General features: G+C 39.6%; 1 protein-coding gene across 5 annotated transcripts in view; it reads left to right on the top strand.

Moving 5' to 3' along the window:
• Window positions 1-6,813, top strand: part of ZDHHC20 (zinc finger DHHC-type containing 20) — an 88,205-nt gene extending 81,392 nt beyond the window's left edge. For 3 of the 5 annotated variants that reach the window (XR_003116518.1, XM_025364663.1, XM_025364664.1), the window contains one exon: window positions 2,706-6,813. Coding sequence is in view for 4 of the 5 variants with exons in the window: in XM_025364663.1 (XP_025220448.1) it covers window positions 2,706-2,713 (8 nt within the window). In the remaining variant the exon portion in view is untranslated. Of the gene's footprint in view, window positions 1-1,092; window positions 1,171-2,705 lie in introns of all 5 variants that reach the window. The other 2 variants (XM_025364662.1, XM_025364661.1) reach the window with 1 other exon arrangement.
• Window positions 6,814-24,849: the final 18,036 nt, after the last annotated feature.

Genomic DNA, 24,849 nt, shown 5'->3' with positions numbered 1-24,849 from the left:
TGGGGAAGAAAGAAAAAAAAGAGCACACTGAATATATTTTAACCTTTTTTAGGTGACTCTTAATCATTTATGAATTGAGGATTCAGGTATGGAATAGTCAGCAAAATTGAAGTGGGAATTTTCATCAGACCTGGGTTTAAAATATTGTCTGGCTACTTAACTAGCATTACAGCCTAAAACACATCTGAGGTAATTTTTAATGATAATAGTAATAACACTGTGATTATCTCCTTGCACTATAGAGAAGTGGTTTTGGGTCAGGCACAGTGGCTCACACCTGTAATCCCAGCACTTTAGGAGGCTGAGGCAGGAGGATCACTTGAGCTCAGGAGTTGGAGACCAGCCTGGGCCAAACAGCCTATCTCTACCAAAAACTTTGGGAAAAAATTTTTCTAGGCCTGATGGCATGTGCCTGTAGTCCCAGCTACTCAGGAGGCTGAGGCGAGAGGGTTGCTTGAGCCTGGGAGATTGAAGCTACAGTGAGCTATGATCATGCCACTGTACTTCAGCCTGGATGACAGAGCAAGACCCTGTCTCAAAAAAAAAAAGGAAAAAGAAAAACGATTCCAGACATTTAGCTCCATTTGTACTAACTGTAGCAAATACCCTAAATACCCTTAAAAACACGGTTAGAATTTCTGAAGTTTTCTTGTTGTCTTGACTTTTAGCAGCATTTAAAACATTCTCTTAAATTAGTATTTTTAGGATCTTCATTAGGATCATTACACCTTTTGTATAAGGTCAAGGTAAAATCCCGAAGTTTAAGGCCAGCCTAGGCAATACTATTGAGGCCCATCTCTAAAAAATAAAGCTCTAGGGAAAAGTTCATTTTGCAAACTTCTTAATTATTGCTGTTTAACATCTTTAAAGCCAGTGGGTATTTCCACTGGATAAACATAAAATCAAACTTTTGACTCCTAATGTTAGCTTTTTACTTCTGGGTTCTATAAGAAGACAAATGGTTGACACCATAAGCCTATTTTGTATTTACATAATAGTCATTTTTGCTGTAATCAATTTTTACCATTTAGCCAGAAACTTAATACTTCTTTTTTTTTTTTTGTCATGTCATACACAATTATGTGCTTACAGGGACAAATAACCATGTAACAGTGGCAATAGAAAATTGAGTACCACTTGTTCATAACTAACCATTTGAATAAGAATAAGGTAAGACAGTATAAAGGTAATCCTTGAATAAATGCAGCTTATTTTCATATTTCATAATCTTTAAAGAATTTGCGGTTCTTTTTTTTAGTCTTTTTAATTGTATCAGCAAAATTAGGCAGTACAGGAAAGACTGGAATGTAACATCTGCCAAAATCTCATTTTCTTTATTCCTTATAGCACAATCTTAGTAACTATTTGTTGGTAAATTAATGAAGAAACTAATAAAAATAGTTTAGGACTGGTATGTGGACCACTGGCCTTTTCAGTAAACAGTACCTTATTAATTAAAGAAAAAAAGGTGGCCAGGCAAGGTGGCTCACACCTCTAATTCCAGCACTTTGGGAGGTCAAGGTGGGAGGATCACTTAAGCCCAGAAGTGAGAGACCAGCCTGGGTGAGATACTTAAATTTGTATAGTGAGACCTCATCTCTACAAAAAATAATTAGCCAGGTTTGTGTTGATGCACACATGCATTCCCAGCTACTTGGGAGGCCGAAGTGGGAGGATCACTTGAGCCCAGAAGGTCGAGGCTGCAGTGAGCCAAGATGGCACCACTGCACTCCAGCCTGGGTAACAGAGCAAGGTCCTGTCTCAAAAAAAAGAAAAAAAAAAAAAAAAGCGACTTTTGTCCACTATTGAGGAAATTCACCCCAGAGAAAAATGACCAAAGACTCTAAAAAAGACTTAAGAGGTTTTTTTATGTTATATGGTTTGTAAAAGACACAGCAAGGGAAGATTGCTAAGTAGTAAATTACCACAAACATGGAGCTTATCACATTTATCATCCTGTTCCTGTATAACAGAGTTTGTTTTTCTAAAGGCGTCTTACCTGGAGTGTCAGCTAGAGGAGCATCTGTTTCCTCACTTGTGGGCTTGTCCTCAGCAGTTAGGCCCTTGCAGAGGACCTTGAGCCTGCGTGCAGGGCTGCAGCCAGAGCCTAAGACCCAGGACAGAGTCAGATCACAGGCACTCAGGGTGGAGGTCACGTTGGGCAGAGTGGCTGCAGTCAGGAGAGGAGCTGTATGACCCGCATGTGGTGATCGTAAGCCAGATCCATGTCACCGAGAGCTGGAGCTGTGTAGTGCTTGGTGTCCAGACAAGCCCGCAGTCCGAGGTCCACGTTTCTTCTTAATGTGGGCGGAATAATTGCTGATGCTTGTGGTGGTTGAGAATCCTCAGCTGCAGTTCCTTTAACAGTTGCTGTGGGAAGTTTTCTACATCTTGCACCAGTCTTAGGACAGGTGTAGGTGGACCAGATGTCTTCTCAAATGACGTCCAAGTTAGCAGTCTGGGAGTACTGTAAGATTCTCCCTTTTAAGATACTCTTTTGATTGATTCAGGGGAAGAAAGTAATACCCGCTCATTTACTGCTACAAAAATCTTTATTATTATAATATTAGTAGTGTTAAGGACTTACTTATATTCCATCTTGTTATATTAGTTGCTTTGTACCTTAGCCCACAGAACCATTTAGTAAATATTTTCAGAAATAAAAAAATCAAGTTTTAACCAACAATTTGTTTCTTTTTTTGTAGGTGTATGAAAACATTATAGACTGATATTTTCAAATTTCATTTGGAAGAAAATGATCAATGGAATGAAATAATTGAAGTATAACAGAAGATATATTTTTTAAAAAAGAAAGCCTTTGTACAGTTCCTGGGATCCACAGAAGCACTGCTCCAGAGCGGAACGATGCCTTAATCTTGTGTCCATTTGTGCAGCATTGACTTAGAGCTACAAAAGTGACTTAATGTTATTCTGGAAATAATACTTACCTGTTATGAGATGCTATAATACGAGCTGTCATCACATTTTAACATGCATATGTATTTTTTGATACCTGAATTACATTATTAGAATTAGTATCCATATACATTTTCACTCTAAAAACACAAGCTTAAAAACTTGAAAGTAAAGTACATCTAGGACAAATGGTGGCTGAAAGTGAATAATATTCAAATTACTGTTGCTTGTACTGTATAAGGAAAATGCTTTTTTAAATTGGGTATTTGCTAATTTATAATTACTATTTTATACTTTTCAATATTTTTAATAACTTTTATTGTTGGCCATAACAGAAGGATTCAGATATCTAAATATCATTTAGAACATAGAACACATTGGTCTAATTCATCGAAAGCTTAGTTATAAGCATTAATGCAACCATGTAGTGGAACAAGTGCCCAAGGCTTAAAGGGAACTCGGCAGGAAAAGAACTATTTTGGGTTCTCTCTGCTATTTTATAACTTTTGTTGTTGAACTTTCAGGGGTGTGTACATGGGCAGAGAAACACAAAGGTACATGTGCTGGAGAAATACTGGACACAGTAGGAAGAAGTGTAAGTGTCCAGAAGAAAAGCTAAGAGGAATATTGTAATCTGTTAAAAAAAGAATAGTTTGAGTTTTAACAGTAGTTAGACTAAAGCATGCTGTTGACTTGACTTTCAAATTTCAGGGTAGGTAATGACTAAAAATTACTTTGAACCTTTTTTACAGTAATACTGTAACAACTTAAACAGTGACTTAAAATGCAATTCAGACTAGGCAAAAAAACTTTTAAGTTTTCCTCCTGGCTCTCAGTTGGAAAGTCTAACCTGAGTGGTCATTTTACATTCCCAGTCTCTGAGAAGTGGATTCTACTCTTAGATGCACAGTCTCAAGTCTGACTTTCTAACAGTAACCCTTATGCCTAGAAACATTTCTCCTTTTTCCTTTTAAATCTAATCTAAGCGACAGGAGTTGTTGCATTAACTCCAAAGAAAAGTACAGAATAAACAATGTCGAAATGTTACTCCTCCTTTACACCTTTTAGTCAGACACACACACACCCCCACACACCCACCCCAAAATAATCGATTGCTTCCCGTTGGTGGGTGGAGATGAATCTCAGCAGCGTCTGTGAGTACTACAGGTTGGAGTTTCCTGTCTGTAAAATGGGACTGCAGGGGAGGGGTGTTGTGAATGAGTTGGACTGGATGACTTCTAACATTCTGCGATGCCTAATTTTGCAAAATCACTTTTCATTCACCCAGTAAATTTTTTTCTTCTTTTTTCCAGGCAGTCTTGCTCTGTCTCTCAGGCAGGAGTGCAGTGGTGGGATCTTGGCTCGCTGCAACCTCCACCTCCCGGGTTCAAGAGTCTCCTGCCTCAGCCTCAAGTAGCTGGGATTACAGGCTCATGCCACCAGGCCCGGCTAATTTTTACATTTTTGGAAGAGACAAGGTTTTACCATGTTGACCAGGCTGGTCACGAACTCCTGACCTCAAATAATCCACCCACCTCTGCTTCCCAAAGTGCTGGGATTACAGGCATGAGCCACCACGCCCAGCCCCAGTAAATTTTTTGGAGTACCTTCTATATGCTAAGCAATACACTAGGAATAGCTCTGTCATTTCCTAGTACAGCATAAATTTTATGGTTGCTACTGTAGGTTTATAATTTGTTGTTTATAATTTGGTCTAATTTCCATCAGCCATACTAATACTAGATTTTAAAAGGAGGCAACTATTTTTCTCTTTGAACCAAAGGAATGAGTTAGCTTTGAAAACATAGTTTGGAATACTATAGTATGGATTCTTCTACCTTTGTTTCAACTCCTTAGTCTTAATAATCTCGATTCTAGCAAACTAGAATGAGAGTTAAGAGATAATCAGTTATTGCTGGGCATGGTGGCTCATGCCTGTAATCCCAGCACTTTGGGAGGCCGAGGCTGGTGGATCACCTGAGGTCAGGGGTTTGAGATTAGCCTGGTCAAAATGGCAAAACCCTCTCTCTACTAAAAATAAAAAAAAAAAACCCAAAAACTGTCCAGGCATGGTGGGACACTCCTGTATTCCCAGCTACTCGGGAGGTGGAGGCAAGAGAATCACTTAAACCCAGGAGGCGGAGGTTGCAGTGAGCCAAGAGTCTGGTGCACTCCAGTCTGGGTGACAAGAGTGAAACTCCATCTCAAAAAAATATATGTATCAACTACCAACTAAAACCATAACTTCAGTTTGGCAGTTTACATATTATAAGGAGATAAATGTTTAAACATACGTGACTACTTTCAGAAATGTTCTCCTGGTACTTTCTGTGAGTATTTCTACATTCAGATCGAAAGATTTGCGTGTACCTGGCTAACGCCAAGGAAACTTTATTTTCTTCTTCACTATTATGCACTTTCATGGTAGTATAGTCTTTCTCAGTTCTTTTAATTTTTGTTATTTAACATCTTTAATATAATAGCACAGCAAACATCTTTTCAGAAATTTTCAGTTAAAGCCTTTGAATTATTTATCTTTGGTTTAATTTACAGCCAGCATTTTGCCACATTCTAAATAATATTTAGCTGAACTGATTCATACGTATTAATGACCATTCTAGCAAAGGCCTACAGGTGGTGTGGGAATCAGGGAAAGGCTGCCTCTTTGGTATTTCAACTGGTATTGATTATTGCTATCAACTATTTGGGGAGAAAAAATGAAAATGAAGCCCTGTCAAATTTTATAAGTACTATCTTTGGTCCTTCAAACACTTGAACATTTGTGATGACACCTTAAGAAAAATGAAGTTCAGGTCTTACCATTGCCATTAAAAACAAATTAGGAGACGTGGTTTACCTGGGAACAAATTTACTTGAATATTCAGTACCTGAAACCATGCCAAACCAAAGAGCAGCTGCAGTACATTAGTTATTTTAAATGAACAAGTTTACAAAGTTTATTTTCATCTATACATAAGGATGATTTTTTAAAAACTTTTTACATATTAGTGGTTATGATCCAATGTGTCATGAGTGAATTTAACTGTAAGGTGGTTTAAATCAAATATGCAATGTTTACTTGAATTGTATTTCTATTAGCAGATTTTGACTATGTTTACAGGACTGTTTAAATTAAGGATTATCAGGCATGTGAGATCTCCTTTCACTTATCTTTAAAACAGATGTATATTAAGGGCTTAGAGTTAGGATCTACATATTCTGGGCAGTGAATAGGCAGTAACTTACAAATAAGTTTTGCTTACCTTTTGTTCTAGGGACTAGCACTGCTATCAATGGAAAGTATTTTTAACTAATCTGTTACTAAGAAAGTCATATTTTTGCATTTCAGCCAAAATAAAGACCATCTCTGATAATCTGTTAGAAACAGATAATACATGTCTGAAATCCATATGTTTCATATGATCTAAACTGTATTTTCCAATTTAAATTAAAATGTAATATAGATTCAGAAAGGTTCATATTTTTCTAATGACTTCATTCTATATTATTTTGTTAGGTTGCATAAAGAAGCAAGGAATTGCACTTGTATTAAAAGATGAAGAAAGCTATTAGGTATATTTGTACATGACTGCAAATGAGTCTATGCCTGTTTAAAAGAAAAGATGGACACTATTTTAAAGTGAGCTTTAATATGCTTTTATATAAACAAATTTGAAGTACAGTTTAGTTTGGTTGTGTTTACCTAACAAGTACTATAAGCCGTGTATTTGTTCTTATTTGTATAATCCTAGCCTGTGACTTAATGTTGACGCTTTGCTTTGTCTTTTGGCTGGCCTAACCTACATTGACATGTACGCAGAACATTTTACAACTTTTTTTTTTCAAAAGTCATAATGAATTACTTTATTAATAAACAAATAAAGTCTTGTATTTGAAGTGTTTTCTTTGTTATAAAGTGGTATTTACCAAATGAGAGAATAACCATTATTTTTATCAACTTGAAAATCTGGTAAAATAGTGCTTAGAGAAAGAGATTGGCTAATAGTTTAGGAAAACCACCTTTAAGATAGGTATTATTTTAGTGCAACAAAATTGTAGTTTACTTAGGTTTATTCAAAACCTAAAGAGTTTAGCGGCTTTTTACTGAACATAATTTAATTTCAGAAGTCATTTAGGACCTTGAGGACCTTCAGATCACTGTAAGTTGTTGAATTGTGATTGTTAAAATGCTGAATAATTAATAGATTTCATTATGTAGAATTCTTTTATGGCATCTGTGTTCCAATGCCCTTCCAAAGAGGCCAAGTTTGTTACTGAAGCCAATTAAAGATTTCATGTAGCTATATTTATAAAAATTGAAGTATCTCCATGAGAAAGGAAAGATCTTGAAGACAGGTAAATATATCAAATTGCAGGCTGGGTGCAGTGGCTCACGCCTGTAATTCCAACACTTTGGGAGGCCAAGGTGGGTGGATCACTTGACGTTAGGAGTTTGAGACCAGCCTGGCCAATATGGTGAAACCCTGTCTCTACTAAAAATATAAAAACTAGCCAGGTGTGGTGGTGGGTGCCTGTAATCCCAGCTACTCGGGAAGCTGAGGCAGAAAAATCACTTGAACCCAGGAGGCAGAGGTTGCAGTGACCCGAGATCACGCCACTGCCCTCTGGCCTGGGTGACAGCAAACCTCTGTCTCCAAGAAAAAAAAAAAAAAAGTCGAATTGCCGAAATCTGCAATCTGCATATAATGTGATCCCACTTACGAGTTTTACAGTGTCCATGCTGTGTACCTGTGTGTTCAAACTCAGCCTATTAATCGAGTATTAATTACACTATTGTAATGTTCTCATATCCACCTCCTGTTCCTTTTGCAGTGAGCTCCAGTGTTGCGGGTATCCACTTAAAACACCAGGCGATGCCCATCATCTCCACAGGAGGAGTTTGTCTTGCCGGTAAATCATGTTTCACAGTGAAAGTGATCTCATGGTACTCATGTAGTTTTCTTTTTAAAATTATTATTATTATTATTTTTTTTTTTTTTTGAGACGGAGTCTCACTCTGCCGCCCAGGTTGGAGTGCAATGGCCGGATCTCGGCTCACTGCAAGCTCCGCCTCCCGGGTTCAAGCCATTCTCCTGCCTCAGCCTCCCGAGTAGCTGGGACTACAGGCCCCCGCCACCGCACCCGGCTAGTTTTTTGTATTTTTTAGTAGAGACGGGGTTTCACCGTGTTAGCCAGGATGGTTTCGATCTCCTGACCTCGTGATCCGCCCGTCTCGGCCTCCCAAAGTGCTGGGATTACAGGCTTGAGCCACCGCGCCCGGCCTAAAATTATTTATATGAGGCATAGTAGGTACAGATTTATAAAATACCTGAGATATTTTGATAGAGGCATACAATCAATGCATAATAATTACATCAGGGTAAATGTATTCCTCACCTCAAACATCATTTCTTCGAGTTACAAAGCTTACGATTATACTGTTTTATGTTTTTTTTTGTTTTTTTTTTTTTTGAGACGGAGTCTTGCTCTGTGCCCCAGGCTGGAGTGCAGTGGCGCGATCTCGGCTCACTGCAAGCTCCGCCTCCCGGGTTCACGCCATTCTCCTGCCTCAGCCTCCCGAGTAGCTGGGACTGCAGGCGCCGCCACCGCGCCCGGCTAATTTTCTTGTATTTTTAGTAGAGACGGGGTTTCGCCGTGTTAGCCAGGATGGTCTCGATCTGCTGACCTCGTGATCCGCCCGTCTCGGCCTCCCAAAGTGCTGGGATTACAGGCTTGAGCCACCGCGCCCGGCCTGTTTTATGTTTAAATGTACACTAAATTAATGATGACTGTAGTCACCCTGTTGTGCTATTAAGTAGTAGATCTTATTCATTTTATCTAACTATATATTTTTTTTACCCATTAACCATCCTCACTTACCCCCAACCCCCACTACCCTTCCCAACCTCTGGTAACCTTCATTCAATTCTCTGTGTTCATGAGTTTCATTGTTTTAATTTTTTGCTCCCATAAACGAGTGAGAAGTCTTTCTGTGCCTGGCTTATTTCCCTGGACATAATGACCTCTAGTTCCTTCATTGTTGTTGCAAATGCAGTATCTCATTCTTTTCTGTGGTTGAATAGTGCTCCATTGTGTGTACGTATGTGCGTGTGTATTTTGTGTGTGTGTGTATATATATATATAAAATCTTCTTTATCTATTTGCCTGTTGATGGTCACATAGCTGGCTTCCAAATCTTGGCTATTGTGAATAGTGCTGCAGTAAACTTGGAAGTACCAATTATCTCTTGCACATACTGATTTCCATTCTTTTGGATAAATACCCAAATGCTCTCTTTAACATCTTTCCACACTGGATCCATCATATAATTGTGCATAATAGCAGCTGGAACTGACAGATATATAGAAATAATGCTGCTTTTCTCAAACTGCTGAGCCACCTCTTCATAATACTTGGCTGTAGCATCTGCCTCTCCTGATGGGGTACAGGAGCAAAGACTGTTAAAGGGGGATTGCTGGATCATACGGCAGTTTTTTTAGTTTTTTGAGGAAGCTCCACGCTGTTCTCCATAGCGGTTTTACTAATCTACATTCCTAACAACAGTGTATGAGGGTTCCCTCTTCTCTGTATGCTTGCCAGCGTTTGTTGTTGCTTGTCTTTTGTATCAAAGCCCTTTCTAGTGGGGTGAGATGTTATCTCATTGTAGTTTTGATTTGCATTTCCTTGATGATCAATGATGTTGAGCACCTTTCTGTATACCTATTTGCCATTTGTATGCCACTGTGTGCCTGTTTGCCATTTCTTCTTTTGAGAAATGTCTATTGAGATATTTTGCCCATTTTAAAATCAGATTATTAGATTTTTTTTTCCTATTGAGTGGTTTGATCTCCTTATATATTCTGGTTATTAATCTCTTGTCAGATGGATAGTTTGCAAATATTTTCTCCCATTCTGTGGGTTATCTCCTGACTTTGTTGGTTGTCTCCTTTGCTGTGTAGAAGCTTTTCAGTTTGACATGATCCTATTTGTCTATTTTTGCTCTGGTTGCTTGTGCTTCAGGGGTATTACTCAAGAAATCTTTGCTCAGACCAATGTTCTGAAGTTTCCCAAGTGTTCTCTTTCAGTAGATTCATAGTTCGACATCTTAGACTTAGGTCTGTAATGCATTTGATTGTTGTGTGTGACTGTAATGCATTTGATTTTNTCTGTAATGCATTTGATTGTTGTGTGTGACTGTAATGCATTTGATTTTTGTGTGTGATGAGAGACAGGGGTCTGGTTTCATCTTCTAAACATGGATATCCAGTTTTCACAGCCCCATTAATTGAAAACACTGTCTTGTCACCAAGGTATGTTCTTGGTATTTTTGTTGAAGTGAGTTCCCTGTAGATGTATGAATTTATTTCTGGCCTCTCTATTCTGTTGTACTGGTCCATGTGTCTTTTTTTATGCCAGTTACCATGCTGCTTTGGTTACCCATAGCTCTGTAGTATAATTTTAAGTCAGGTTATGTAATTCCTTCAGTTTTGTTCTGCTCAGAATGACTTTGGCTGTTCTGGGTGTTTTCTGATTCCATCAGAAAATTTTAGGATTATTATTTCTATTTCTGTGAAGATATCATTGGTATGTTGATAGGGACTTCATTGACTGTGGATTGCTTTGGGTAGGATGGACATTTTAACAATATGGATTCTTGCAATCCATGAAAATGGAATATCTTCAATTTTGTCTCCTATTCCATTTCTTGAATCAATGTTTTATAGTTCTTACTGTAGAGGTCTTTCACTTCTTAGGTGAAGTGTATTCCTACATATCTTATTTTGTTTGAGCTATTGTAAATGACAATAGTTTGTGATTTCTTTTTCAGATTGTTCAATGTTGGTATATACAAAGGTTACTGATTTTGTATGTTTATTTTTTTATCCTGCAACTTCACTGAATTTGTTTATCAGTTCTTAGGGGGAGTGTTTAGGTTTTCCAAATATAAAATTATATCATCTTCAAACACGGGTAATTTTACTTTTTCCTTTCCAAATAGATCCCCTTTGTTTCCTTCTCTTGTCTGAATGCTCTAGCTAGGACTTCTTGTATTTTTCATCATGTTTAGTTTAATAGTGTAAATCATAGAACCCAAAGAAAGTACCACTAGCGATGCATAAAGTGCTTCCAAGAAGGAGAGAAATAACATTCTAAGAAAAAGCTGATTTGCTTGATATGTACCACAGTTTGAGATCTGTATCTTTGCCTGCATTTTCAGACAGATGATTCATCTCAGAAACACATGAAGTAAACTTACGGTATTGATAAATTCAGTGCAATACTGTAAATATACTTTATATCTTCCTTATAATTTTTTTAACATTTCCTTTTCTCTAGCTTACTTTTGTAAGGGTAACAGTAAGCAGTATCATGAAAACTATTTGATTTTTAATCTAAGTAAAATGTATGTATTATGAAAGTATTTGTGGCCGGGCGCGGTGGCTCAAGCCTGTAATCCCAGCACTTTGGGAGGCCGAGACGGGCGGATCACGAGGTCGGGAGATCGAGACCATCCTGGCTAACACGGTGAAACCCCGTCTCCACTAAAAAAATACAAAAAACTAGCCGGGCGAGGTGGCGGGCGCCTGTAGTCCCAGCTACTCAGGAGGCTGAGGCAGGAGAATGGCGTGAACCCGGGAGGCGGAGCTTGCAGTGAGCTGAGATCCGGCCACTGCACTCCAGCCTGGGCGACAGAGCGAGACTCCGTCTCAGAAAAAAAAAAAAAAAAAGAAAGTATTTGTGACTGGGGTATAACGAACTAATAAAATCTATTACACATAGGAAATATTTAGGAGAAGAGCTTTTGGAAGAAAAGAAAATAATAACATTAGTAGTTTCTTAGTTCAAGTCATGTAAAACTGTACATTATACATAGCGTTAATGAAAGATAATATAAGATTCCTCCAATAAAGGCTCCCTTTATCTGATACTGAGTTATTCTACAAGGCCTGTCTGATGATGCTATTGTCATTTACTAATTTTATAAAGCCTATCTATGAGGTTTTTGTCACAGAAACGGTATGGAAAACTGTCTCTCAAACTATTCCTAAACCTGTTAGGAAAATATGTCTTTATACCTAAAATCTGTGAAGGTATTGGATATCATATCATTATCACCACAAAGTATCTACTATTTCAGTATAGCAATATTAATTGTATTTTTATCAGATTAATCCAAACCACATAACACATATATGTTCTCTATTATCTAAACTTAAAATAAGGAATTTTATTTATGGAGGTTTTTTTTATTTAAGCAATTCTCAAGTTCGATCTAGCCTCTGAAATTTTTATATGAAAGACTTAATAAATGATGTGTCATTCTCAAAATATGTCTCTTGTTTAACTTAAACATTATAAATAATATTTTACATATTACAGATGCAGCAGGAGTTGCAAGACAGTACAACTACAGAGATACAAAAAGGTATGTTACCAATGTTTATTAATTAAATTAAATTCATTGATTTCTGAAATAAACTATAAATAGTAAATGGCATCCCTTTCTATTGTTTGGTTTATAGATAATATGTTAAATATTTTTTCATACATACCACTAATGAAAGATGTGAAAGCATTAACATTTATAATGAAAAGTATACTTAACCCGTCGTTAATTCATCATGTTCCATAGCTTCAGAGAAATCTCAAGAAGTCTGTGTATCTTTTTTCCTCTGGCTCTACATTTTCTTCACTTCTGCCATCCCTATGGACCTGCCAGCCAGCACACTGAAACTGTTCTCAGAAAACAAAGGAATCATCGACTTCCTGGGTTTATGGTGGTGATTTAAGGCCAAGAGACAGACTCCAGGCTCATCTAGTAACACTCAGGCTACTCCAGTTCAAAGGCAGCCACATGACAGGTGACATTTTAAATCTCCGGTCATTTGCTTTGTCATTGGTTTACTTTTGCCCCCAGGAAAGGTTCCAGATTCCTAGCATGGAAGAAAAAACACCCAAATCAGTTTGGCTCCTGTCAAGTTATTCAGCCTCATCTCTCATCACTTGCCATACTCTGCCCCTTCACTCTAGCATCTCGCCAAAGTCGGCTACGCAGAACATAGGGACCTTCCTCAGCTCCAGCTCTCTGTATGTGTTCTTCCCGCCATCAGAAAAATAAACTAATCTCTAAGAAGAGATTCAGGTCTCCTAATTTTTTATCGTCTCCTATCTTGCTCGTTCTTTTATCTCCCTTTTATATTCTTCAAATTGTTCACTTCCCACCATATTTATTTTCATATGACTTCTGAGATTTACTATTACTTTCTCCAACTTCTTTTTAAGCTTCTGAAATTTTTCATGTTTCTTCTGCATTGTTTTCATAGATAATGACTCTTGGTGAAGAATTTGATTTTAGAAAAGTGAGCAGTATGGTGGTTTTAAAATACATCTACTAATTGGTTGACATATTTCTCCCTTGAATTTCCCTCTGTTGAATATGAGCTGGCCTTAGTAACTAGCTTCTGGTGAATATAATACAATGGAATTATATTATATATAGAAGTTATATATATAATTATATATAATATTTTATATATAGAAGTGTCATGTCACTTCTAAAGATTAGGCTAGAAAATGTAATACAGCTTCCAGCTTACTTTCTCTCTTTATAGAAGCTTGTCCTTAGAATACAGCCACCATATATCCTGAGGAAGCCCAAGCCACATGGTGAATTCTTACGTAGCTATTCCAGCTGACAGTCCCAGCTAAAGTCTCAGCCAAAAGCCAGCTTCAGCTGCCACAAATGTGAGTAAAAAAACCCTTAGATAATTCTAGTCCTCAGCTTCAAGTGACCATAGCTATTGCCAAGGGAAGAGAAATGAGCTGGCCCCATGGAGCCTTGCCTAGAACTGCAGGTTCAGAACAAAGTAAGTGTTGTTTTGAGACACTGAATTTTGAGGTGGCTTATTATAAGGCAATAGATAACAGATACAAATACAGGTTGTTTCCATGAAAAAAATCAATAATAAGAAGTACTGAAACAAGTAGGATAGCTTTGTGCCAGCAGGTAGTCAGAGGCTGAAAAAAAGAACCTGGAGAAGAACAAGAATGAAATCCAAAGAGCTTCAAAGAGACTGTAAGTAGAAGCTTGGTGGCCCTTGAACAGAAACCTTACATGCCATATGGAAAGTAGGTGATACACTTGAAGTGCTGAAAGAAAAAGGCTGTGAGCCTAGAATATAATACCCAGCAAAGCTACTCTTCAAAAAGGAATGGGAAATAAAGTTTTCTCAGACAAGCAAGAACCAAGGGAATTCACGTGTAGGCCAGCTCTGGAAGAAATGAGGGTCCTAAATCTGAAAAACGAAGAGACAATATCTACCATTATGAAAATACACAAAAGTCTAAAACTGGTAGAACAGATACACAATTGAAAAAGAGACAAGAATCCAATGTTACCACTACAGAAAACCATTAACTCATATAGATAAACAATATAAAGTGAGAAAGGACCAAAAGATACACAAAACAAACATTAAACAATTAATAAAGTGACAGGAGTAACTCTTTAGCCATCAATACAACATTGAGTGTAAATGGCTTAAATTCTCCAATTAAAAGATACAGCCTGGATGAGTGAATCAAAAAACAAGACCCAAGAAACTCACTTCACATGAGTGCCAACAAAAAACTCACTTCACCTGTAAAGACACACACAGACACACACAGAAAGTTAAGGGATGGAAAAAATATTCAATACAAATTGAAACCTTTTGAAAGCATGCAGTAGTAACTGTACCTACACCAGGCAAAATAGACTTTAAGTCATAAAAACATAAAAAGAAACAAAGAAGATCATTATATAATGAAAAAGCGATCCATTCAGCATGAGGATATAACAATTATAAATGTAAATACACCCAACACTTGAGCACCCAGATCAATAAGGAAAATGTCATTATAGCTAAAGAGAAAGGCATACCCTAATGCAATAGTCACTGGATCCTTCAACAGCCCATGTTTAGAAGGAAACAGCACATCTAAAGAGAAGATTAACAAAGAAACATCAGACATAACCTGCTCTATAGACCAAATTAATCTAAGAGAAATACACAGAACATTTCTTCAAACAACTGCAGAATACACATCCTTCTTATGAGCACATAGGACATTCTCTATGATGGACCATATGTTAGGCCATAGTAAAGTGCTCTATAAGTTTTAAAACCTCAACATCATATAGAGTATCTTCTCTGACCACAAGAGAATTATAGGTATCAATAACAAGAGAAACTTTAGAAACTATACAATTACATGGAAATTAAACATGCTCATGAATGAATACTGGGTCAATGGAGAAACAAAGAAGAAAATTAAAAAATGTCTTCAATGAAAGCAAATAAAAATGAAACACAAAATACCAAAACCTATGGCATACAGCAAGAACAGTGTTAAGAGGAAAATTTATATCAACAAACACCTATATCAAAAAGCTAGAAAGGCTTCAAATAAACACAGATCACCTGAGGTCAGGAGTTCGAGACCAGCCTGACCAACATGGAGAAACCCTGTCTCTACTAAAAATATAAAATTAGCCGGGCGTGGTGGCACATGACTGTAATGCCAGCTACTTGGGAGGCTGAGGCAGGACAATCACTTGAACATGGGAGGCGGAGGTTGCAGTGAGCCGAGATCATGCCATTGTACTCCAGCCTGAGCAACAGGAATGAAACTCTGTCTCAAAAAAAAAGAACAAAGTGAAGTCAAAATTTGTAGAAGGAAAGACATAGTAAACATAAGAGCAGAACTCAATGAAATAGAGGCAAACAAAAAATACAAAGGCTAAACAGTTTTTCAAAAGATAAAGAAAACTGGTAAACTGCTACTTATACTAAACATACTAAACAAGAAAAACAGAGAAGAGACCCAAGTAAATAAAACCATAAACAAAACAGGAGATTTTGCAGCTGATACCACAGAAGTAGAAATGATTATTAGGGACATTTGTGAAAAACTATATGACAACCAATTGGAAAACCTAGAGGAAACTGATAAATTCCTCGACACATGTAACTTACAGGATTTCACAAGGAAAATCTAGAAGACCTGGACAGAGCAATAACAGGTAACAAGCTTGAAACAGTAATAAGTTCACAAAAAAGTCCCAAACCAGGTATCTTTACCGCCAAATTCTAATTATTTACATTAAAACTAATACCAATTCTTCTCAAACTATTCCAAAAAAAAAAAAAAAAAGGAAAAAAGAAAACTACAGGCCAATATCCCTGGTGAACATAGATGCAAAAACCCTCCACAAAATACTAGCAAACCGAATCCAATAGCACAAAAAAATTAATACACCACGATAAGTTGGGACTTACTTCTTCCTGGGATGTAAGGATGGCTCAATATATTCAAATTAATACATCTGCTAAATCTCATTTACAGAATAAAGGGGAAAACACACAGAAGTATCTCAACAAATGGAGAAAAGCATGTGATAAGAGTCAACATACTTTCATGAGAAAAACTCTCACAAATCAGGCATACAAGGAACATCCCTCAACATAATAAAGGTCACGTATGACAAAGCCACAACCTACATCTATTGAATAGGGAAAAGCTGAAAGCCTTTCTTCTAAGAACTGGAACAAGACAAGGATACCCACTTTCATCATTCGTATGCAACACAGTACTAGAAGTCCTAGCCAGAGCAAGTGGGCGAGAGAAAGAAATAAAGGGCATCCACATTGGAAAAAAAGTCAAATGGTCCCTCTTCGTAGATGACCTCATCTTACAGAAAAATAAACCTAAAGACTCCATCAAAAGAGATTTAGAACAGATATACAGATTAGCAAAGTTGCAGGATACTAAATCAGCATACAAAAATCAATAGTGTTTCTATACACCAATAATGAACTAGCCGAACAACTATCAAGAAAGCACTCCCACTTAAAATAGCAACAAAAGATCAAATATCTAGTAATAAATTTAACCAAGGAGGAGAAAGACCTCTACAGGGAACACTAAACAATACTAATAAAAGGAATTGGAAAAGATACAAACAAATGGACAGACATCCCATGGCCATGAATTGGAAGAAATCATATTGTTAAAATAACCATACAACCCAAAGCAATCTACAGATTAAATGCAACCCTTATCAGAATAATGTTGTTTTTCTCAGAAATGGAAAAAAAAAATCCTAAAATTTGTATGGAACCTAAAAATGATTCCGAATAGCCAAACCGCTCCTGAGCAAAAAGAAAGAAGCTGAAGAAATCACATTACCTGACTTCGAAATATATTAGGAGGCCACATACTCAAAACAGCAGTGTTGATATGAAAACAGATACATCAGTGAAACAGAACTGAAAACTGAGAAATAAATCCACGTATTTACAGCCAACTGATTTTCAACAAAGGTGCCAAGAACATACACTTGGGAAAGAACACTGTTTTCAATAAATGGTGCTGGGAAAACTGGATATCCAGAATAATGAAACTGGGTTCTTACCTCTCACCATATATAAAATGCACTCTGAATGGGTGCATTCAACATTATAAAATTACTAGAAGAAAACTCAGGATAAATGCTTCAGAACATTGGTCTAGGCAATGATTTTATGGCTAAGACTTCAAAAGCATATGCAAAACTTCCCAAATAGACCATTGAGACTATAGTGAAAAACCTGCAAACAAAGGAAACAACCAATGGAGTGAAGAGGCAATCTGAAGAACAGGCGTAAGTATTTTCAAATGAGTCATCTAACAAGGGACTAACATCCAGAATATACAAGAATCTCAAACAGCAATAAAAAACAAATAATCTAATTAAAGATTAAATCAAAGATCTGAAGGACATTTGTCCAAAGAACACGCACAGATGGCTAACAAATGGATGTAAAAATATTCAACATCACTAATTGTCAGGGAAATGCAAATCAAAACCACTATGAGATACCATCTCACATGTGTCAGAATAGCTATCATTGAAAAGTAAAAAAATAACAGGTTCTGGTGAGGCTACAGAAAAAAAGGGAATGCTTACACACTACTTGTGAGAATATAAGTTTAGCCACAATGAAAAGCAGTCTGGTGATTTCTCAAAGAACTTAGAACTACCATTTGACCCAGCAATCTCATTACTAGGTATATACCCAAAAGAAAATAAATTGTTCTGCCATAAAGACACATGTATGTTCCTTGCAGCACTATTCACAATAGCAAAGACAGAAAATCAATCTAAATGCCCATCAATGGCAGAGTGGATAAAGAAAATGTGGTACCATGAAACCCTTTGCAGCCATTACGAACAATGAGATAATGCTCTTCACAGCAACATGGATGGAGATGGAGGCCATTATTCTCAGTGAACTAACACAGGAGAAGAAAACCAAACATCGCATGTTCTCACCTCTAAGTGGGAGCTAAACACTGAGTACACATGGTCAAAAACAAACAACAGACACCGGGGCCTACTTGAGGCTGGAGGCTGAGATGAGGGTAAGGATTGAAAACCTACCTATTAAATTCTATGCTTATTACCTAGGTGACAAAATAATCTGTACATCAAATCCCTCAGCACAGAATTTATCTGTAGAACCAACCTGCACATGTACCACTGAAAGGAAAATAAGAGAGAAAAGATTATATTTTAAAAAGAGGCCCCAGGAGCCTAGCTCCCCAGGTATATTTTATCCAGGTGGTCTTCACGTCTGTCTGTAGGTTTGTGTAGATTTGGCTACAAATGGCCAGAGCAGGCTTACTCAAGAATGGGTAGACTTCAGCATCTGGGCCCATTTTTCTGACCCTGAAGGCCCCAGTAACCGTCAGTACAGATCTCCATGGCTTGGCTGTCCTACCTTCCCAGCATCAAGTTCTGTCTCCCGCACGTGCAATGTCCCCAACATACCCCGAGGACTCAGACCAAGCCTTGCTGCCTCTCCACTGTCTGCCCCACCATTAGTGTCCAATAGAAAACCACCTCTCCTGACTTACAGGTTCAGGATAGGTGGACAGCTTTCCCACCAAGGAATGTTGGCCCTTTGGCTTGGTCTGTTTGAAATTGCTGGCCTGCTCTTTGCCAGGGGAATGTGGTCACATACAACTTGCCAGGAAGAACTCCAGCGGCCTTTCATTCTCACTTCTGTTACAGGAGGGGACCCAAAGCCCGGCCAGAAAGCTTGCAGAGCTCCAGACCTCAGGCCAGATGTTTGGCCTGTGGCCTCAGTATCTCTAAGGCTTTCATGTGCACAACACACATCCATCGTGCTGAAGCCACCCCACCACACAAGGTGGGCACTGGTTTTCACAATGGGATCGTCCATCCACCTGGACAGGCAGTGTCCCAACAGTCCGCTTTAGACATGGGGTATTAAACTTTTGTAATTAGTATACAACTATAGTCTTAATTATTTCTGTTAATTACCACCTTTATTTAAAATAACTAACTCTTGTTTTCTTCAGACACAGAGAAAACTCAAGACAGGAATCTAAGGACTGCCTAGATGATATTTACAAGTACACACTTTAGATTACATTACTGATGTTAAGATAACAAAACAAGTGCATATTAAAAATCAGCCAAAACCTTTGGACACTCTGCTGATATGTAAATCATTTGATAATGTATAAGAATAGGAAAAAATTGATGGAGCAGAAGCAGCCATCATCCCCCTAAGAACATAACTCCACTGACCTGGGAACCACACCCCCATCTGCCACAGTGGCTGCAGCAAGCACCATCCAAGGAGAGTCTGAGCTCAGACCCACCTAACTGTGCCCTCGCCTGATGGTTTTTCTCTACCCGTCCCAATAGCCAAAGATAAATGACATAAACTCTTGGGAGCTCCACGGCCCCACCCATCACCTGAGAAACCCGAGTACTTATCCTGGCCAATCCAGGGCAAGTTTACATCTCCCTTCTCCTGCCGCAGCTGGTGCTCTCTTGCAAGTGCCACCTGCCGGCTGAAGGCCAACCAACTCAAGCTATTACAGCAACTCCTCCCAGAACAATCCTGCTCCAAAGAAGCTAACCAGAGGTGTGCCCACAAGGCAGCTTTACTCTTAGCATAACCAGCGTTCAAGAAAGCCAGTGCACTAAACAAAACTACAACCAAGGACTCCCACAGAGTCCACTTCACTCCCCTGCCACCTCCACTGAAGCAGGTGCTGGTATCCACGGGTGGGAGACGCAAAGACAAATCACATCACAGGACTGTTAGCAGACATCCCCAGTACCCTGGAGGCTGGTAGCACTGCTGGGTAGCTAGACCCAGAAAGGCAATAACAATCACTGAAGTCTGGCTCTCAAGAAGCTCCATCCCTAGAAAAAGGAGGAGAATACCACATCAAGGGATCACCTCAAGGGGAAAAAAAATCTGAACAACCGCCCTTGAGTTCCAGATCATTTCACTGAAACAGTCTACCCAAATAAAAAGAAATCAGAAAAGTAATTCTGGTAATATGACAAATCAAGTTTTCTATAACACACCAAAAAGATCACACTAGCTCTCTAGCAGTGGACACAAACCAAGACAAAATCTTTGAATTGCCAGAAAAAGAATTCAGAAAGTTAATTATTAAGCTACTCAAGGAGACACCAGAGAAAGGTGAAAACCAACTTAAATTTTAAAAATAAGCTCTGAGGGGAAAAATGGTAGATGGGAAGCAGGACACAGAGAGCAGTGTGTGGAGACTTGCATCAAGAATTTTTGCTGCAGAACTACTGCAGGAAGAATTCACAAAAGTCAAGAAAATCCACGGACCTTCTGAAGAAGTGGATTGCTCCTGCAGGTCCTGCACGACCCGGGAAACAGCCCAAATACTGTGAGTGCCCAAGCTGTGAAAGTGAGAAAGGGGGAGCATCTGCCCCTGAATGCATACCCTCACTGGGAAACCTGAAGGTCTAGATCATAGGAGAAGGATCCGATCTTACCTGAAGCTGAGTCAGTTTAGAGATCTGAGCAAAACACGGGTAGAGGAAGCAGCAGAAAACGCCCTGTGGGCTCTCTGGGTCCCCCGGGAAGCTCTTTCATGCCTGTCTCACAGGAGTCCTTGGGGAGAGCTGCCAGAAGTACTGGGAAAAGACCACAGTGAGAGGGAAACCTCCAGCCGAATGTTGTAACAATTCCAACTGAATGTGAAGTCTCCTGGCCAAAACTTGGGGGAGGGCATGAATCCTGTGTGCAGACCCAACAGGTGGGGAAGCACGAAAGCCCTGCTTGCTTTTGCACCTGGGAGGCTGGAAGCCTGGGGCAAGTTCTCAGCCTTGCTCACCCCCTGCCTGGAAGCAGACTTAGAGCTGTTGGTGGGGGTGCACAGTGGGAGTGAGACCGGCCTTTTGGGTTGTGTGGGAGCTGGGTGAGGCCTGTGACTGACAGCTTTCCCCAACTTCCCTGATAACCTGCATGACACAGCAGAGGCAACCACAGTCCTCCTAGGAACATAACTCCATGGACCTGGGAACCACACCTTCATCTCCCAGAGCAGTTGCAGCAAGACGTGCCCAAGGAGAGTCTGAGCCCAGACCTGCCTAGCCCTGCCCCCACCTGATGGTCCTTCCCTACCCACCCTGGTAGCTGAAGATAAAGGACATGTACTTGGGAGTTGTAGGGCCCCACCCACTGTCTATTTTTACACTACCACAACTGTTGCTCTCTTGAAAAGTCACCTGGCAAGAGGCCAACCAGGACAAAAATAGTGCATTAAACAACCAAAACTAAGGACCCTCACAGAATCCATTTTACTCTCCTGCCACCTTCACCAGAGCAGGTGCTGGTGGTATCCATGGCTGAGACCTGCAGACAGTCCACATCTCAGGACTCTGTACAGGCACCCCCTAGTACCAGTGTGGAACCTGGCAGCCCTGTTGGGTGGCTAGATCCAGAAGAGAGCACCCTGTTGGGTGGCTAGATCCATCACTACAACTCGGCTCTCAGGAAGCCACATCCCTAGGAAAAAAGGGAGAGTACTACATCACAGGAATAGCCTGTGGGACAAAAGAATCTGAACAGCAGCCTTGAGCCCTAGATCTTCCCTCTGACATAGCCTACCCAAATGAGAAGGAAACAGATAAACAATTCTGGTAATATGACAAAACGAAGTTCTTTTTAACACCTCCAAAAAATCACTAGTTCAACAGCAATGGATCCAAACCAAGAAGAAATCCCTGATTTACCTGAAAAAGAATTCAGAAGTTCAGTTATTAAGCTAATTAAGGAGGCACCAGAAAAAGGTGAAGTCCAATTTAAGGATATCCAAAAAATGATACAAGAAACGAGGGGAGATATCTTCAGTGAATAGATAGCATAAATAAAAAAACAATCACAGCTTCAGGAAATAAAGGATGTACTTCGAGAAATTAAAAATGTTCTGAAAACTCTCAGCAATAGAATCAAGCAGATGAAAGAATTTCAGAGCTCGAAGACAAAGTTACTGAATTAACCCAATCCAACAAAGACAATGAAAAAAGAATAAAAAAATGATCAAAGCCTCCAAGAAGTTTGGGATTATGTTAAGTAACCAAACCTAAGAATGATTGGCATTCCTGAGGAAGAACAGAAATCTACAAGTTTGGAAAACATATTTTGGGAAATAATCCAGGAACACTTTCCCAGCCTTGCTAGAGGCCTACACATTCAAATAAAATAAGCTAAAAGGACATCTGGGAAATTCATCACAAAAAGATCATCACCTAGGCACATTGTCATCAGGTTATCTAAAGTCAAGATGAAGGAAATAATCCTAAGAGCTGTGAGGCAAAAGCGCCAGGTAACCTATAAAGAAAAATATATCAGATTAACAGATTTCTCAGCAGAAACCCTACAAGCTAGAAGTCATTGGGGTCCTATCTTCACCTTCCTTAAACAAAACAATTACCAGCCAAAAATTTTGTATAAGGTGGACCAGATGGCTATTACCTTGCCATGTCTAAGTTGGATCAGATGGCTCTTGCTTTGTAGCTTCATAAATGATGGAAAGATATAGTCTTTTTCAGACAAACAAATGCTGAGAAAATTTGCCACTACCAAGCCAGCACTACAAGAACTGCAAAAGGAGCTCTAAATCTTGAAACAAATCCTGAAAACACATAAAAACAGAAACTCTTTAAAGCATAAATCTCCCAGGACGACCATAGACATGGCAAGGCAAGAGCCATCTGGTCGACCTTAGACATGGCAAGGCAATAGCCCATTGTCTGAGTTCAACCAGATGGCTCTCGCTTTGCCACGTCTAAGGTCGACCAGAAGGCTCTCGCCTTGCCATGGCTAAGGTCGACCAGATGGCTTCTGTGTGCCTATGTCTAAGGTCAATCAGATGGCTCTTGCCTTGTTCTGTGTAAGGTCAACTAGACGGCTCTCACTTTTCCACGTCTCACAGGATCTATAAAAATATAACACAATGAAAAAAAAACCATGGTATACAGGCAACAAATAGCATGATGAATGGAATAGTACCTCACATCTCAATATTAACGCTGAATGTTAATGGTCTAAATGCTCTGCTTAAAAGATATAGAATTGTAGAATGGATAAGAATTCACCAACCATCTGCCTGCTGCCTTCAAGAAACTCACCTAACACATAAGGACTCATATAACTTAACGTAAAGGGGTGGAAAAAAGCATTCCATGCAAATGGACACCAAAAGTAACCAGGAGTATCTATTCTTACATCAGACAGAAAAAACTTGAAAGCAAGAGCAGTTAAAAAAGATGAAGAGGCGGCACGCCCAAGATGACCGAATAGGAACAGCTCCAGCCTCCAGCTCCCAGCGTGAGTGACACAGAAGATGGGTGATTTCTGCATTTTCAACTGAGGTACCGGGTTCATCTCACTGGGGCATGTTGTGTTGGACAGTTAGTGCTGGTCTGCGGGTGCAGCCCGACCAGCAAGAGCTGAAGCAGGGCAAGGCATCGCCTCACCAGGGAAGCGTAAGGGGGAAGGGGATTCCTTTTCCTAGCCAAAGGAAACTGAGACACACACACCTGGAAAATCGGGTAACTCCCACCCTAATACTGCGCTTTACCAAGGGTCTTAGCAAACGGCACACCAGGAGATTATATCCCACACCTGGCCCAGAGGGTCCCACACCCACGTAGCTCCCTCATTGCTAGCACAGGAGTCTGAGATCTAACTGCAAGGCAGCAGCGAGGCTGAGGGCGGGGTGCCCACCATTGCTGAGGCTTAAGTAGGTAAACAAAGCCGCTGGGAAGCTCGAATTGGGTGGAGCCCACCACAGCTCAAGGCGGCCAGCTTGCCTCTGTAGACTCCTCCTCTGGGGACGGGGCATAGCTGAACAAAAAGCAGCAGAAACTTCTTCAGCAGACTTAAATGCCCCTGTCTGATAGCTTCGAAGAGAGCAGTGGACCTCCCAGCATGGATTGAGATCTGAGAACGGACAGACTGCCTGCTCAAGTGGGTTGCTGACCCCTGAGTAGCCTAACTGGGAGACATCCCCCACTAGGTGCAGACTGACACCTCAAACCTCACATGACGGGGTACACCCCTGAGATGAAGCTTCCAGAGCAAGAATCAGACAGCAACACTCACTGTTCAGCAATATTCTATCTTCTGCAGCCTCTGCTGCTGATACTCAGGCAAACAGGGTCTGGAGTGGACCTGAAGCAAACTCTAACAGACCTACAGCTGAAGGTCCTGACTGTTAGAAGGAAAACCAACAAACAGAAAGGACACCCACACCAAAACCCCATCAGTACGTCACCATCCTCAAAGACCAAAGGCAGATAAAACCACAAAGATGGGGAAAAAGCAGTGCAGAAAAGCTGGAAATTCAAACAATCAGAGCACATCTCCCCCTCCAAAGGAACGCAGCTCATCGCCAGCAACGGAACAAAGCTGGACGGAGAATGACTTTGACGAGTTGAGAGAAGAAGGCTTCAGTCGATCAAACTTCTCAGAGCTAAAGGAGGAACTACGTAACCAGCACAAAGAAACTAAAAACCTTGAAAAAAGAATGGATGAATGG

This window comes from Theropithecus gelada, chromosome 17 (assembly GCF_003255815.1).
Source record: "Theropithecus gelada isolate Dixy chromosome 17, Tgel_1.0, whole genome shotgun sequence".
In the NCBI taxonomy this organism is placed as follows: domain Eukaryota; kingdom Metazoa; phylum Chordata; class Mammalia; order Primates; family Cercopithecidae; genus Theropithecus; species Theropithecus gelada.
The sequence above is the reverse complement of the archived record's forward strand: the minus strand, read 5'-3'. Positions and strand labels throughout refer to the sequence as shown.